The 15,611-nt window shown below is 32.6% G+C and overlaps 3 protein-coding genes across 3 annotated transcripts; all 3 read right to left on the reverse strand.

Moving 5' to 3' along the window:
* LOC133291610 (uncharacterized) lies at positions 1–1,528 on the reverse strand. Its single transcript, XM_061489896.1, has one exon. It carries the CDS (start codon positions 1,320–1,322, stop codon positions 192–194), a length of 1,131 nt encoding a protein of 376 aa, XP_061345880.1. The 5' UTR covers positions 1,323–1,528; the 3' UTR covers positions 1–191.
* Positions 1,529–3,438: 1,910 nt separating this feature from the next.
* Positions 3,439–6,326, reverse strand: LOC133291611 (uncharacterized). Its single transcript, XM_061489897.1, has 5 exons — positions 6,206–6,326; positions 5,902–6,056; positions 4,134–4,198; positions 3,947–4,045; positions 3,439–3,869 (listed from the first exon to the last, which is right to left on the reverse strand). Exons 1-5 carry the CDS (start codon positions 6,301–6,303, stop codon positions 3,810–3,812), a joined length of 477 nt encoding a protein of 158 aa, XP_061345881.1. The 5' UTR covers positions 6,304–6,326; the 3' UTR covers positions 3,439–3,809.
* Positions 6,327–11,381: 5,055 nt separating this feature from the next.
* Positions 11,382–11,699, reverse strand: LOC133291607 (uncharacterized). Its single transcript, XM_061489892.1, has one exon. The coding sequence runs from the start codon at positions 11,697–11,699 to the stop codon at positions 11,382–11,384; it is 318 nt and encodes a 105-aa protein (XP_061345876.1).
* Positions 11,700–15,611: the final 3,912 nt, after the last annotated feature.

The following is a 15,611-nucleotide window of genomic DNA, read 5'->3' on the forward strand; positions in this document are numbered from 1 at the left end:
CAAACATAACTAAAATAAGACTGTAGACAGAGAAAATCAAAATTGATTTGTTGGACATTTAAATTGGAGCAAACAAGAATAAAAAAGTGATGAATAATACAATGCACCAAAAGACAATTTAAGGTCAGAGAGTAGGCACTGTAATCATTACTTCATTTCATTCACTACCTTGAACCAATATTCATTCCTAGTCACCCTGTAAGAGTCAATTTAGCTCGATACAACTTCAACAGCTCATCAGCTTCCTTCTCATGACAAGAGATAAACTTGTCTAAGAAGACCTTTTCATTACACTTAAATATTGCACCCAGGCTCAGCTTGCTCACCAGACCCTTTGACAACAAAACTAGAACAACAGAACCTCTTGGAATAATTCGGTTTCCCAAGCTCATAGACATTACCGCTGGACACCTAGCAATATCAGCAGACTTGTAGCCCAATCTGTTCACCAGAAAATCCATGACAGCATCAATCTTTTTGTCTGAAACCGAAATAAAAAATGGAAAGACTCTAAATGTTGCACTAATATCATCATCAGTCCAACCCCACTTTCTATAAACACCTTCCTTCCTTGCCCATGTGGATTTGCTTATGCATAGCTTTATATGAACAACTACAACAAATTGCAACTTCAAAGGATCAAACCCCAATTCCTTCACTTCCTGAACTAACTCCTTGAACCGCTTATGAGGAAACTTCAATGTGCGAGGGAAGTATTCTATAAACCTTATAATATGTGATTCAGGAACTCCTCCTTCCCTCAGCACTTTGATATTTAGTTCTGAACAGTTCTCAAGGTCAACAAGAATACCGGAATAACGTTTTATAGTTTTCATGAACTTGTGCTTACAATGAAACAAGTTGTTGAAGAAATCAAAACAGGGAATAATTTCTCTGTGCAAGCTTCTATTGAGGATGGAAGGGCAAGCCCTTATGATGCTGTATATGTCAGAGTTAGAAAAACCTTTGGACTTCAAAAAATCAATCTTTGGAAGCAAAGTTTTAATGGGATCAGATCGAAGGATCCCTGGGAAAGATTGGATGATAATTAAGGCCATGGTTTGTGAGAAACCCTGGTTCTTGAAGAACTCAAACACAAGGTCTGGTTTTTCACGGGTTTCGAATTTCATGCGTTTGGAAAACGAAGCAGCACGCTGCGGTGATAACCCACAAGTGTCAATGAGGTATGATGCTGTAAAAGAGTTTCCTTTTGAAGGGGTGGAGATGAATTTCAATGAAATCCATTGCTGGTAGTTTTGGTTTTGCAACAGAACCAGTTTTCTTGTGGTTGGAAAAACGCTCCTGCTAAGAAAATGAAACATGGGAAGAGAAGCGAGGGGAATGAGAATGGATTAGAACTCACCAATTTCGTTGGAAATGCATTCTGGACCAAACCCTAAACCCCTTTTCCCTTTCTTCTAAAACACATTAGTATTACAAACCCTAAACCCTAAACTACACACTTTTGCATCATCCACCTCTTTGGCAAATTAAATCGTGAATCGGGAAGTTAATTTTGAATCGTAAATCGTATTGAACTTCTCAGATTCAGAGATATATTGAAAAATGACTTGAAATATATGTATAATGTATGATGCAATAGTTTTAAAATAAAAATTAGAAATTAATAAAATAACCCAATCATAAGTATAAAAAAACAAAATCACAAGTCATAAATCAAGATTGAATTATATAGAGTGATTTCATGAAGCTTATGTTTCAAAAGAACGAAAATAGAACAATGATTTAGCTAAATAGGGTGCATGATTGAGAGTGACAATGTGAAGTCTTTATTTTAGAAGAACAAAAAAGAACAAGGAAAAAGGCTGCATAGAGTGAGTATATGAAGTCACTTTCAAAAAAAAAAAAATGGAATGTTCAAATAAGGTGCATTTGGTACGGAAGAAATTTTTCAGTGAGACAAAATATTCCCAAAATTGTTAACTCAAGTTTTCTGATTCTTTATTTGATTAATTGTTAACAATTATTGAAAATGTGAGCTAATTTTACAAATGATTTTTTTTTTTAAAAAAAATCTGATATGCCATTAAAGAAGAATTATTTATGTCCTTTAAATTATATAAATTTTTTCCATCAAGTAAGAATTCAAAAATACTACTCAGTGAGTCAGTACTCACCATGATATTATTTTATGAAATTCTTATTCACAATTTTAATTCTCAAGAATCTCATTTTCGTAGAAAAAATTTAAAACTCCTTGTATCAATAGTAGATAACTAGAATTCTCAATGTGAATTTTCTAAAAATCTAAAATTTATCTTTCTAACAAACGACCCCTTAGTTCCTTTTAATTTAACAACTAACACTTATTTGACTTTATAATTTCTTATATGAGAATTGATGGGGAAGGAAAAAGTGCATCATTGAATTGTGATATGGAATTCCATGATTCAAAGTCATCTCCGATTCATCACATGATATAGATCATTAATCGTACTATTAGAGTCGTGCGTGAATCGTCCAATTCCTATAATTATGTATAGGAGTAGTTATTTAACTTATATCAACAAATTTTGACTAGTACATCCCAAAATAAAAATAATCCGTGCAATGATAATTTTCCTTTAATAAAATGTTAATCGAGATTCATGCCCATAAGCCTTTAGTTACTTATTACACAGGTAAATGATATCTTAACTATTAGTTAACAAGGTGTATAGATTGATTAACAAGCTAAAAAGCTGATATCGTATTATCAAAAGCTGGAACCCGTCAACCATCCTATACACATTATTAAAGAATAATTGAGACATCATTAACTTAAGTCAAAATAGTGTAAAAATATGGTTCACAAACAACAAAAACTATATTATAACATTCATGGAACTAAAAATATCATAAACAATTCGACCTAATACACCCCGTTTGACATGTTTTATGCTATCAAAACCCAGGTTTTTTAACTCCTTGTAGGCAATGAGAAGTTTATTTTTAACCCAACTAAAAAAACTCTGGAGAGGGGGATCGAACTATAGCCACTACCTTTGGTGGGGCGTTTCTTACCACCGCAATACTATTCCAAACAACACAGTTGTTTAATGGTAATACTAACCTAACAATGAAATGATTTCTTACGTTCATATTTTATCATTTCAATATATGACAATTTCAATGACATCATCCTACCTGCATCTTCATGGAACACGGACCAAAATGCCACTGTTCACCAACTTTTTTACCTAAATGCCACGCGAACAGTGTTATTTCCCAATATGCCACGGGGGCAAGTTCGCTACCCTGTGTAGCGAACTCGGTTTGCTAACGTGTCACATTTTTAATGGATAACAAGTATCAAATTTTAAAAAAATAATAATAAAAAAAATGAAGGTCCCCTACCATGTAGGCGAACTTGGTTAAAATCAAGTTGGTGTCCACTAGAAACGTGACACGTCAGCAAACCGAGTTCGCTACACCGAATAGCGAACTTGCCCCCGTGACAGATTGGATATAACACTGTTCGAGTGACATTTAGGTAAAAAAGTTGGTGAACAATGGCATTTTGGTCACTGTTCCCATCTTCACCATCCTGAGTTTGGAAATTGCAGTAGTTTGCACGATATTCTCCACCATCACACCCTGAAAGAATCTAAGTAAAAAAATTAAAAACAAGTTCATTATCCTATGTTGTAGAGCATCTGAAAGGGTCAATTGAATCAAAAACTCCAACACAACATTGCGTCGGTGTGATTCCATATAACTAACAAATTTGAGCGAGGACAGAAACCATGGCAAAAAAATCTTTGGCCCCAATCCTCACTTCCAAAAATCTGCTAGTAGTACAAACAAAATCAGAATTTAAACTTTTGTTTAGGCTTTTTCACCACGGCACATCCAGGGTCCTCAACATTCTGCAGCAAAACAAACCTAGTTACATGCATTGTAAAAGTCTATAGGAAAATAACCAATCACATTAACAAGTAATGACCTTTCGCTTTTTGTTTTTCTTTTTTTCTTTCTTCTTCTTCCTCTTCTTCTTGCATTCCTTTACTGCAGACAGTTCATTCAGTTCTTCTCCATTAGAATCCTGTCAAGATTAGAAACAAATCTGAGAAAGTGAAAAAGGCAGATATCAACAGCTATTCAGACACCATTAACAGTAACGAAGCAAGAACCTTAGAATCAGAGTCACCAAAGGAGTCCACGTGCCGAACATTTCTTTCTGGATTAGAAGTACCACCTGAAGTTGACGAGAATCATAAAAGATTATTACACTTACTGACTATCATACAAATATGATTAAAGCCATCGATAAAGAAACTAAAATCCAATAACAAACAGAAAAGCTTATGCCTAACATTGTTAAAAGCAAACAGACATAAGAGAGGATGTGGGAAAGTTGTGGCTCAAATCTGGTAGACTTAGGTGTGTGTGTGCGCGCGCACCCAGTTTTCTACAAATATCAACCCCCCCACCCACAACAGAAAAAAGGAAAAAAAAAAAAGGAACATTGTTTACGCTCAGCACAGGAAATTTTAGTCACAAATATGCGCAGACCCAAAACCAAGTAAAACACAAACAGATCAAGAACAACCTCCTTAGTCCTTAGCAAACAACTTGCCCTGCCCCTTGTGAAGCCTCTCTACATGACAACTGTCCCTTGCAAGGCACTCTACCCTAAGAATGGGTTTCCAGTAATCAAACCAGATCATAACTTTTCTACATGATCACACTTAGATCAAACCTCAAAAGTCCCTACAACACTCTTAGCTGCAGCAGCAAAGCATCAAAGAGCAGGAAGAAGGAAAATAATTTTATTTTTATTTTTTTTAAAAAGAGAGAAACTAGGTACCAGTAGGACCGAACAGGATTAACCTAAAGCGTTTACACTATGTTAAAAGAGGAAAGGGAGAGAAAAGAGAAAATAGGATGTGTAAGCTGAACTCTAATCCGGTCATGCATATGTGTGTCAATATATATACAAACACATGTACAACAGTAACACAAGTCACAAGACATTAAAGATTTGATTAAGCTGCCCTCATACTAATGCTACTAACAACCAATGACAGCAAGATGAATCATGAATCAAGAAAATCACATTAACAACTGTTTATGGCACTCTTACATAACTCTATAATAATAAATATAAAGTTACCACATCTTTACCTTACCAGTAAAACATTTACAAATCACCAATTCACTATTACCAAACTTTATATGGCTCCACCATTCATAATAATATCTGCCTCTGTAAAAACCCGTGTTATACTAAAGTAATTTCAGCTCTATTGGATATTTGTGGTTAAATAGCGGTTATTAAACATGGCTAAGGGATAATCTACGTAGCATCGATACCGACACAGAACACAAGACACAACACGATACGACACTCTGACACGTTAATTCTAAAAAATATTAGATTTCGACACGTTAGGATACGTTTTGATATTAAATAATATTTTTAATTTATGTTGCGTATATTATATTTAATATTCAATAATTTAACAAAAAAATAAAGCTAAATTTATAATACCCATTATTTTTGAAAAGAAACATAATATATTACAAATATTTATATTAAATTCAATAAAATGGTAATAATAATCCAACAAATCTAATAGTTAGAACTAAAAACCTAACACAACGCAATCTTTGAACCTTTTTTTGAGTTTCTACAACGCACGTGAGAGTGTCGGGAAGTGTCGGAGAGTGTCATTTTTGAAGTGTCGGTGCTTTATAGGGAATAATAACATACTATTCCCATAATAATCATAGAAAAACACACACTTGAACTTGATGCAAATAATTGTAGTAATGAAACTTAAATTGCTCATATAATCAATTAATAATCAAATGAAATGAATAATAAATAAATAAAGGGTGTCCCAAATGAAGAGAGAGAGAGAGAGAGAGAGAGAGAGAGATAGTTGCATGTGTTACTTGCATATACAGTTTGTTTGGCATTATTGACAGCGAGTTCAAGGAGATCAGGGTTAATAGATGCCAATCCATTAGGGTCCTTCAGCTTCCTCTCTAGAAATTTGGCCAAAGCCGCTGCTTTATTCGTGGCCAAGGGTCCACCGGGATGAGCCAACCTTGCATGAGAATTCACGAATTAAAAATTCACACTATACCCACTAAAATTGAAGGGGTGACGAAGGAAACCGCGAATTCAAAATAAAAAATTTAAGGATAAGATTAGTCATGAAGTGTTAAAATTGAAGAATTAAAAAAAACCCTAAACCTGGGTTGGGCGTTGGAAGGGCGGGGAAGAGGGGCGAATTTGCTTCCACGAAGTGCACGTCTTTCATCTTCTGTCAGAGTTTCGATATCTTTCACCATTTCGATTTTTTGGTGAATGTCTCTGTGTCTTCCCTTTAAATGGTAATTACTCTTTCTACTTTTAAATTCAATTTAATTTATAGTACCTCAAAAAATTGTTTAATTTGATGTGGTTGGTTGCTTCGGCTGAAAAAACAAATTTAAAAAATTATCCAATAATTAATACAGATTTAAAATTATTTTAGAAAAAGTTCCAAATCCCAATAATTTTACTTTACATCACTTATTTACTTATTTTGTTTTAATCGCTTATCCCTTATTTTATTTTTTATCCAAAATCATTTTTAAAGTTGTTAGAAATTAAAAAAATAAATATATTTAAATACAAAATGAAGAAAATAAAGACATGATAAAACAAAATAAGACAAAAAGGTAAAAATAAAAAATATATAAATAGTATAAAAAAAGAAAAAGAAAATAGACCGAAGATAAAAAATATTGAAGAAAAAATAAGATTAAATATATCTAAATAAAAAAAGGAATATAGATTGAAGAAAAAAAAAGAAAGAAAGAAAAAAGATCAAATGTGTTGGAAATTTAAAAAAGTAATTTCTATTATTGTAAGTTTATTTTCTTCTTTTTGATTTAGACATATTTGATCTTTTTTCTTCTTTTATTATTTTTTCTTTTAGTTTTTTATGCAAATGTTGTAAATTTTTAACATAATTTGTCTTTTTTTTTCCTTCTATTTTTTCTTTTTTTGTCATTGGTCTATTTTCTTCTTCTAAGAAGCGTAAAATAGACAGATCAGTTAAGTTTCTAACAATGTTAATAATTTGTTTGTGTGGAAAAAATTACAGAGGGTAAGTGATTAAAAAGTTGGATAAGTGATTGAACATAAAATCATACGAGAATTTTTGATACATGAAAATGAATAAAAGATAAAGCAAAGAAATAAAGACATAAAATAAAAGATTAGCCCTTTCCTTTCTGAGGATGAGGAATGACCGTCACGTCTGTTTGGAGAAGAAGTTTCAACAAACCAGGAGGTTCGTCAAAGATAACAACATCTTGTAATCCAGAATTATTGAGGGGAAGATTAGCTAAAAAATTAGCACAACGGTTGGCTTCTTTAAATGCATGTATAACCGAAACCTGCCAGTCACGATCAAGAAGTGCTTGTATTTGAGTCACCAAGCGAGACTCACGAGCTGCACCACCACATTTGGTGAGCAAAGCGACCACCGAAGTGGAATCACTCTCAAGAATTAGACGACGCCAACCTCTCTACCAAGCAATATTAAGACCATTCCAAACCCCCCACAATTCTGATGTAAGCGCATTTGCAGATTCCAATGCGAGACAAAAACCCCACGAGCCAAGATCCATAAGGGTTGTGAAACAAACCCCCCACAAGCAGCTACACTTGGAGATCCTCTTGCAACACCGTCCATATTAAGCTTAATGAACCCAAACGTTGGAAATTTCCAACTGACTAAAATATCAACTGGATAAGGAATATCATATGTAAAAATACCCATCATGTCCACAAATTGATGTGGAATAAAGGCAATAGAAAGTGGTAATGGAGTAGCCATCATATGAGAATGAGCAACTTGATTTCGCCAATACCAAATCTGATATAGGAATTAACGAAAAAGGAAGACCAATTACGATATCAAGCTTCTCAAGGAACCAAAATTCACGCAACCAGTAGAATAAATTGCCCTGAAAAAATTCATCATGAAGAGCTGAAGGAATAAAGGCACACCATAATTCACGAATCACCGAACAATCGCGCAAAGCATGAAGAATTGTCTCATCTTCTTGCTTGCAAACAGGACAAGTACTATCTCCATAAGACCAAGAAGCAACCCAATTTGTAGTAGGTAGTTTACCGTGAGTAATCTTTCATAAAAGAAGCTTTAAACGATGAGGACCATTCCACTTTCATATCTTGGACCAACACCTCTCCTCCCAATAATCTGCTCCAACTCTTGAGTACCACTAATCAGATTATATAGCACCCTAACTGAGACCAGATCACCATTTCCCAGAGTCCACTTTATCTGTAAATGTTTTTTAAAATCATTTTTTCTCAATTTGCATTTAATTTAGATCCTCATATATAATATATTTGATGTAATATAATATTGTAATATTATGCAGTTTTATAGAGATCTCTGTGCTTCATTATTATTATTATTATTATTTTAAGTCAGTTACTTATTTGTAAGGACTTCTCTATTAATCATGTAGGGGCTTCTTATGTAAAATATGAATTTTATCAATTTAATCATTGAATATTTTATTATTTGATTGTTTGTGTCAAATTTTTAAAAACTGAACCTCACTAAAATTATAATTAGATGATTTTATTTTCCTATTTTTTAATGGCATGTCACGTTAAATATTAATAAAATATTGAATAATTTAATATTAATATGATAATTTTATATGATAAAAAATTTCAATTCTCTAAAATAAAATTATTTGATAAGATATTATTAAATAGTGTAAGAATAATTTTAATTTACTATAACATAAGTTAATTCCTTCTCAAATTTCTATGGTTTGTTCAAAATTTATACCTTTCTAAAATTTATTTTCAGTCTATCGATTTCTCAAGTAAACTTTTCTTAAAAGAGTGCAATAGAAATAGTTTCGAAAATGATTCCCCCAAAATGGAGAATTGAAAAATGGGAAGAAAAGTAACATCGATTTTCCCTTGTAAGCTGAATCGTATCAAGACGCCGTGTACCTTTTATGTTATTTCGAAGTTTGTGATGAAGATGAGATATTAAATTTTTTAAGAAAATTATGTTTATATGTTTCTATTTTTTCTTTTTTCACTGCAGGTAGTCTTTAATAAAATAAAAACTAAAAAATATAGGTTTAGTATCTTCTTTTTTTCTGTTTTTTTTTTTTTACAAAATTTATTCAAACAACACACAAGTATAAGAAAAGGGATTACATATATAAAAATGTGTAAGTTCATATTTTGGAAAGTTTGCTAATTAATACGTCGCTCTCTACCTAAATATCCACTTTTGTTAACACTTGAAACCACTCTCAATGTTTCATCTTTTAGTAACTTTTCAAATTTGAATTTTTTACTTGATATGTAGGAAAAGAGTTCAACGTTCTTTTGTGGGCAAACAATTGTACTCTTCCATTCTCTCATATTGCTGCAACACTACCACTATGTTCTGCATTGGAAATTGTTAAGCTTATTCATAATATTTATTATTATGTCAAAGCTCCAATCAATAGAAGTAACAAACTAATACATATTTCGTAAGAACAACGAGCGGGAATTGATGTCAACATCCTGGATAAGCTTTTGCTTTGTTTTGAGATTTCTTTTTTGGTTTGTTTTGAACAGTGTTAATGCCAGCATCCTGGATAAGCTTTTGGAGTATATCTTTCTCTTCTGTATGCTTTTCAATTAAGATTACTTTTAGGTGACCTACTAAGAGCCTGTTTAACCTCTCTCTTTTTCAATTAATAAAGACCTTTCTTATATATTACGTTGCATGAATTGATAGTGACATGATTTGTTTAGGGTGTAATTTCATTTTCTGTTGTAAAAAGATTTTCGTAAAACACATGCAAGGAATTTTTTTTTCAAATAGTGTGTCTTTTGGAATTCTTATTCTAATTTCAAAGTGCGTGGAAAATTTCAAGAGGCACAAGTAAGCAATGTGAATGATTCGTCCAACGTTTTTGTTATTGTCCCAAAATTCATGTTAATCTAATTTTTTTTTACATGGGGTGTCTTTTGGAATTCCCATAAGATAATAATTTATTGTGTGAGAGGGGAGTAAAAATAGATGAATAATTGCTAGCTGCATATGTGATTAACAAAGTCCAAATAGATGAATAATTGCTAGCTGCATATGTGATTTGGACTTTGTTAGGAATGTGGCTTTCATACTCAGGAGGGAGAGTGAATTGAGTATTACAATATTTTCGCAGAAATTCCCTTCTAGTTTCTAAGTTATCATTTCAAGCAAACTTTAATATATGAAAAGCTAATCAATACATTCAAACAATCCTAACATATAATATATTACAATTATAAAGCCTATGCTAGCACATACAAAATATCAAAGAAGCAATTAAAGTGCTACAATTAAAGAGTGAGGGTTTAGAAAAATGCAAACTCAATATATCCTGGTTCGGTCACTGCCACTTGTGACCAATGTCCAGACTGAAGTCGATCGATCAATTCTTTCACTATAATGTATTTAACCTTGTGCCATTGCATAAACCTCTGGACTGATCAATATTTCTCAATAGCATTACTGGAACTTTAACCTTCAAGGTTAATTTATGATCAGGAATCCCCGAACACGATAATGTATTTAAGATCTCAGGTGTGAATTCATCATCTTCAACGGAGGAAGCCACATCTTGCTTCAAAATTTTATCAGAACTCAAAAATATCCTTTCTTCACCAAGAATCATCGCCATCAGGTGCTCGTTCAGCATAGCAACATCAGACAATTTAGGAGTTAAGATAGCACGTTCTTTGAAAAATGTTGGATCTAAAATATTATCCAAGAGATTCGGATAAACAAAATTAACCATATCTGAAACGGGATCATCTGATTCTGTAATCAATAATTCATCTGGAATTGTTATCATAGATTCTTCATCTTCATCATCCCCAAGATCATCATCCCCAACTTTAAGTAGCCACTCCGAAAATTCTTTTATTTCATTCACATCATGAGTGGTACTTCCAGAATTAAGACGAATGTCCTTGGTCAAAGTTAATAAATGACAATAGGACCATAGATGAGAAGAATTTATGATTGCATTTACTATCTCCTGTCTGCTGCCATGAGGAATGACAGGTAATATTTGTCGAAAGTCACCTCCTAGAACAACAATTTTTCCACCAAATGGCATATCAACGAAACTTGTGTCAGAAAATCTAAGAACATCTCTAAGTGTTCTATCCAGAGCCTCAAAACAAAATGTATGCACAATTGGTGCTTCGTCCCAAATGGGAATACGAAATCTATAGTAGAATTTGACAGCAACTCTGCTATAGTAGAATTTGGCTTTATATTACACGTTAAATCTTCATTGATCTGAATAGGAATACGAAATCTAGAATGTGTTGTTCGTCATCCAGGAAGCAGAAGGGAAGCAATTCCGCTAGAAGCAACATTAAGTACTATTTCAGCTTTTGATCTAACAGATGCTGAAAGAGTATTCCAAATAAATGTTTTTCCTGTACCACCAAATCCATATAGAAAGAATAACCCTCCTTTGCCTGCTGTAACTGTCGAAATGATTCTGTCATAAACAACTCTCTGCTCATCAGTGAGGGGATTCAATAGTCTCTGATGCTCTTCTCCCAATGAAAATGTGTCATACATTAATTCATCAACAACTAATCGATTATGCATATCAAGCAACGATTCCCTGGTGATGCGAGGCATTGTCGGGTAATCATAGAGGCATTTACCATTGCTCTGCAGCACCTTATCGATTTCAGCAAGTGTTATGTTTTTTATACTTTCTTCTGTAAGAAGCGCATCTAAAAAAACCATAAAATATTTTCGCAGAAATTCCCTTCTAGTTTCTAAGTTATCATTTCAAGCAAACTTTAATATATGAAAAGCTAATCAATACATTCAAACAATCCTAACATATAATATATTACAATTATAAAGCCTATGCTAGCACATACAAAATATCAAAGAAGCAATTAAAGTGCTACAATTAAAGAGTGAGGGTTTAGAAAAATGCAAACTCAATATATCCTGGTTCTGTCACTGCCACTTGTGACCAATGTCCAGACTGAAGTCGATCGATCAATTCTTTCACTATTCGTCAAGCTTCATAGAAGCTTGACAAACCACTACAACCTTCCAAGACTTCAGGCTTTTGGATGCCTTTCATTCCAAAAAAAATTAGGTATTTGGGTACCTCTCAAATGCAATGGATCTCACAACCCTCTCAACTCAAGAATACAAAAAAGAAAGTGTTTGGAAATAAATATACACTCTCAAAGTGTGGATATACAACTTAAAGCACTATGGGTATATGGATTTTCACAATATGTGCTCAAATATGTTTGATCTTTGAAAGATATGAAAGAATATGCAAATGATAGTGTAGAGACTCTCAAAGTATGCTTAAGATGTGTAAAAATGATGCCTTAAATGTTCTAAAACCGTTGGGAATTCATATATAGTGTTTCCATTGAAAACTAGCCGTTTATAGCCATTATATGCATTATAGACAGTAAGGATTCTAATCCTTTTGTAAGGGATTTGAATCCTTGCTTCTGGGAACAAGGGATTCGAATCCTCCCTTAACAACAAGAATATTGTTTCGTATTTTGGGCGTAACTTGAGTTATTCTTGTTGGATTGATGTGATTTTAGTCTTGTTGGAAAGATAAGAGAGAGATATACAAATTTTATGAAAAATACAAGATACAAATACATCATCTTGGATACGAAAAGTAATCTAGAAGACAACAGCAAAACAATGCAGCAAATTTTAAGTTCAAATGTCTTCTAGCTTGCTTGTAACTACTTTTTGTGAAAAATCTTGATTTGATAAATATGTTTTGAAATTATAAAATATGTCAAGGATCTTTTCCATGAGTTTTTCAAATTTCTTTCAAGTATATAAAGGTTATGGATTGTGCAATTTGAAAAACATGTTTATTTTGAGAAAAACTTTGAGCTCGTGCAATGCAATCTATCATATATATATATCCTTACAATCATATCTAAGTCCTAAAAGTATATTCTAATAATGAATTTGACTTAGCTTGTTGCTTTCAATCTTGGATCTTGATCCTCACTTGAAATTAATGCTTTGACTTGTTGGCTATGACTGTTGGACAAGTGGCTTCAATACTCAAGAGGGGGGTGAATTGAGTTTTACAAAAAAAATTCGCAAAGTGCCTCCTTTGATATTTTAAAGATTATTTCTTCAATAAAGTTTTAATAAAGAAAATTCTAAGTGTGAGAGCAAGTGTAGAGATTAACAAAGTAAGCAAGCAAATGATTAAAGATAATCTAAAAATGCAATTTCAATATTTAAGTAAAGAGGTAAAGGTTAGAGAAATTGCAAACTAGATATATCCTGGTTCGGTCACCACCACCGTGACCTACGTCCAGACTGAAGCCGCTCGATCAATACTTTTCACTAACTATCAAGCTTGTGGGTGCTTGACAAACCTCTACAACCTTTCAAGACTTCGGGCTCTTGATGCCTCACAATTTTTCACTCCAAATTTTCTTAGGAATTTGGTGACCTCTCTAGTATAGGATTCACTCCCCTCTCAAATCAAGAAGTAAGATTGAGGTGATTAAAAGTGGCTAAGTACTCTCAAAGTACAGATTGCACAAATTGAAGAACTAATAGATGTATAACTTCAAAGGAAAGATGAGCTCAAGTGTATGCAATGATCAAAGTAAGTGATTAATAAGCAATAATAGGCTAGAAAGAGTAACAAAGCTTCAATAATTGATCTATGGTCGTGTACTGTTCATCATGACTGATGTGGGTATTTATATTGACACCTCCTTTGAAAACTAGCTGTTTCTAGCCGTTGTAATCCGTACATATCCGGATATTTATCGGGCTCATATCCGGATATGGATATCCGGATATGGTATCCGAATATTGATATCCGAATATTGATATCCGGATATTCTCAGTGCAATATCCGGATATTTCATGGCAGCATCCTTTTTGCTCGAATTCTGAGTTTCTTTTCTTTTAAAAAGGTTTTTATGACTTGTGATTCATGAAGTTTGTTATGGAAACTGTCTTGAAGCGTTTAAATCATGTAGGTACCTTTTTCAAATCAATTTTGGACGAGTCAAACCTTTTGTTTTGATATTTCTTTAAGGATGCATGCTTTTGAAATATATGAGTGATGAATGAACTTGAGCTCATGTAATGCTAGAATTTATACACATTTACACATTTTTCATAAGTCCTAAATGAATATACCATTTGAGATTTTGAACTTGGATTGATGCTTGAGACTTGGTGCTTGCATGCTTTCACTTTTGAGTTTCTTTTGGATGTTGCGTCGTCCTTGAGCATTCCTCTTTGTTATCATCAAAACTATGTTGACGTGGAATCATCAAGTGTACGTTTCATCCACATCATCACTTTGATTCATCAATGACAATGCTTGGCATTATGTTGGTTTTGATCTTTTTTCACTATTGTTATGATATTGAGCTTCTCTTATATGTTGTCCATGGTTTGTTGCCTTTAATCTTCAATGCTTATCCTTGTTCTTGTCACTTTGATGACTCATCATTCTTCTTGTATGACTTTTTCATATATATTTAATCTTCACGTAGGCATGTTGCTTTTTGCTCTTGATCAAGATTGTTCTCTTTTTGTTGTTGTCATTTTGTTATCATCAAAACATACCTTGTATCTACAGACTGGATATAAATGAAACAATAATTATTATACCTACTATGAGTAATTGGTATAGAAGTACTCAATAGTCGTGGAAACTTAATAGACATAATTATTGAACAAAAGGAATGGTAACTTAAAGGTGTCTGTTAATTAATGTAGGCCTCCAAATTGCAGCATTGGAAACAAAGAGAAAATTTATAAATGTGTTTTTATATATATTAATTATGGTTGCCACAACTTATGTAAATTAATATAGCCATATGTAATTTAATTGCAGTTGCCTACTTAAATCATGATTGAAATGATGTTTGCCATTAATAAGGATATAGAACAGAATGTGAAATTGGTAACTAGTGTATATAAAGAGAATTGATTATTTCAAAAATTCACAGTGTATTCTTTACTAATAATTAATTAAAAAACATTACATCACTTTGACTATATATATTTGTATATAAATGGTGAAAACAATGTTTCTTTTTTTTTTTTTTTAGTAACTACAAAATGTTGTTTTAAATGATAACCAAAAAATGCATACTAATGTTGTTGATTTTTTTAAGTAAATACACAAAGTTGTTTTAAGTTTTAACCATTTCCTACCGAAATCTCTGAAAAATGAAAATTGATGGGGAAATACGAAGAGTCTTATGTTAATTATTGGCTTTGGAGAAAGAAAAGATAAAAAAACATTAATGCAACTATTAAGTATTTAACAAACTATTATGTCTATTCGGCTGATGTGTTAGCATTAATTATCATACCTGTAAAGATTAACACACTTACGTAAGTACCCCCAAAGATTAACACACTTATGTTAGTCATGCATATCGACTAGGATTGCGTTCTAAATTGGAAATGTCATAACTATTAATATTACATATTATAATGCAGAACAATTTGTTTATAGCAATAAACTGAAGTGTTGCAGTTGCCATCGTAATTGTT

The sequence above is a fragment of the Gastrolobium bilobum genome, unplaced genomic scaffold (genome assembly GCF_033153095.1).
Source record: "Gastrolobium bilobum isolate Gb01-03AN ecotype WA unplaced genomic scaffold, APGP_CSIRO_Gbil_v1 utg542, whole genome shotgun sequence".
Lineage (NCBI taxonomy): Eukaryota > Viridiplantae > Streptophyta > Magnoliopsida > Fabales > Fabaceae > Gastrolobium > Gastrolobium bilobum.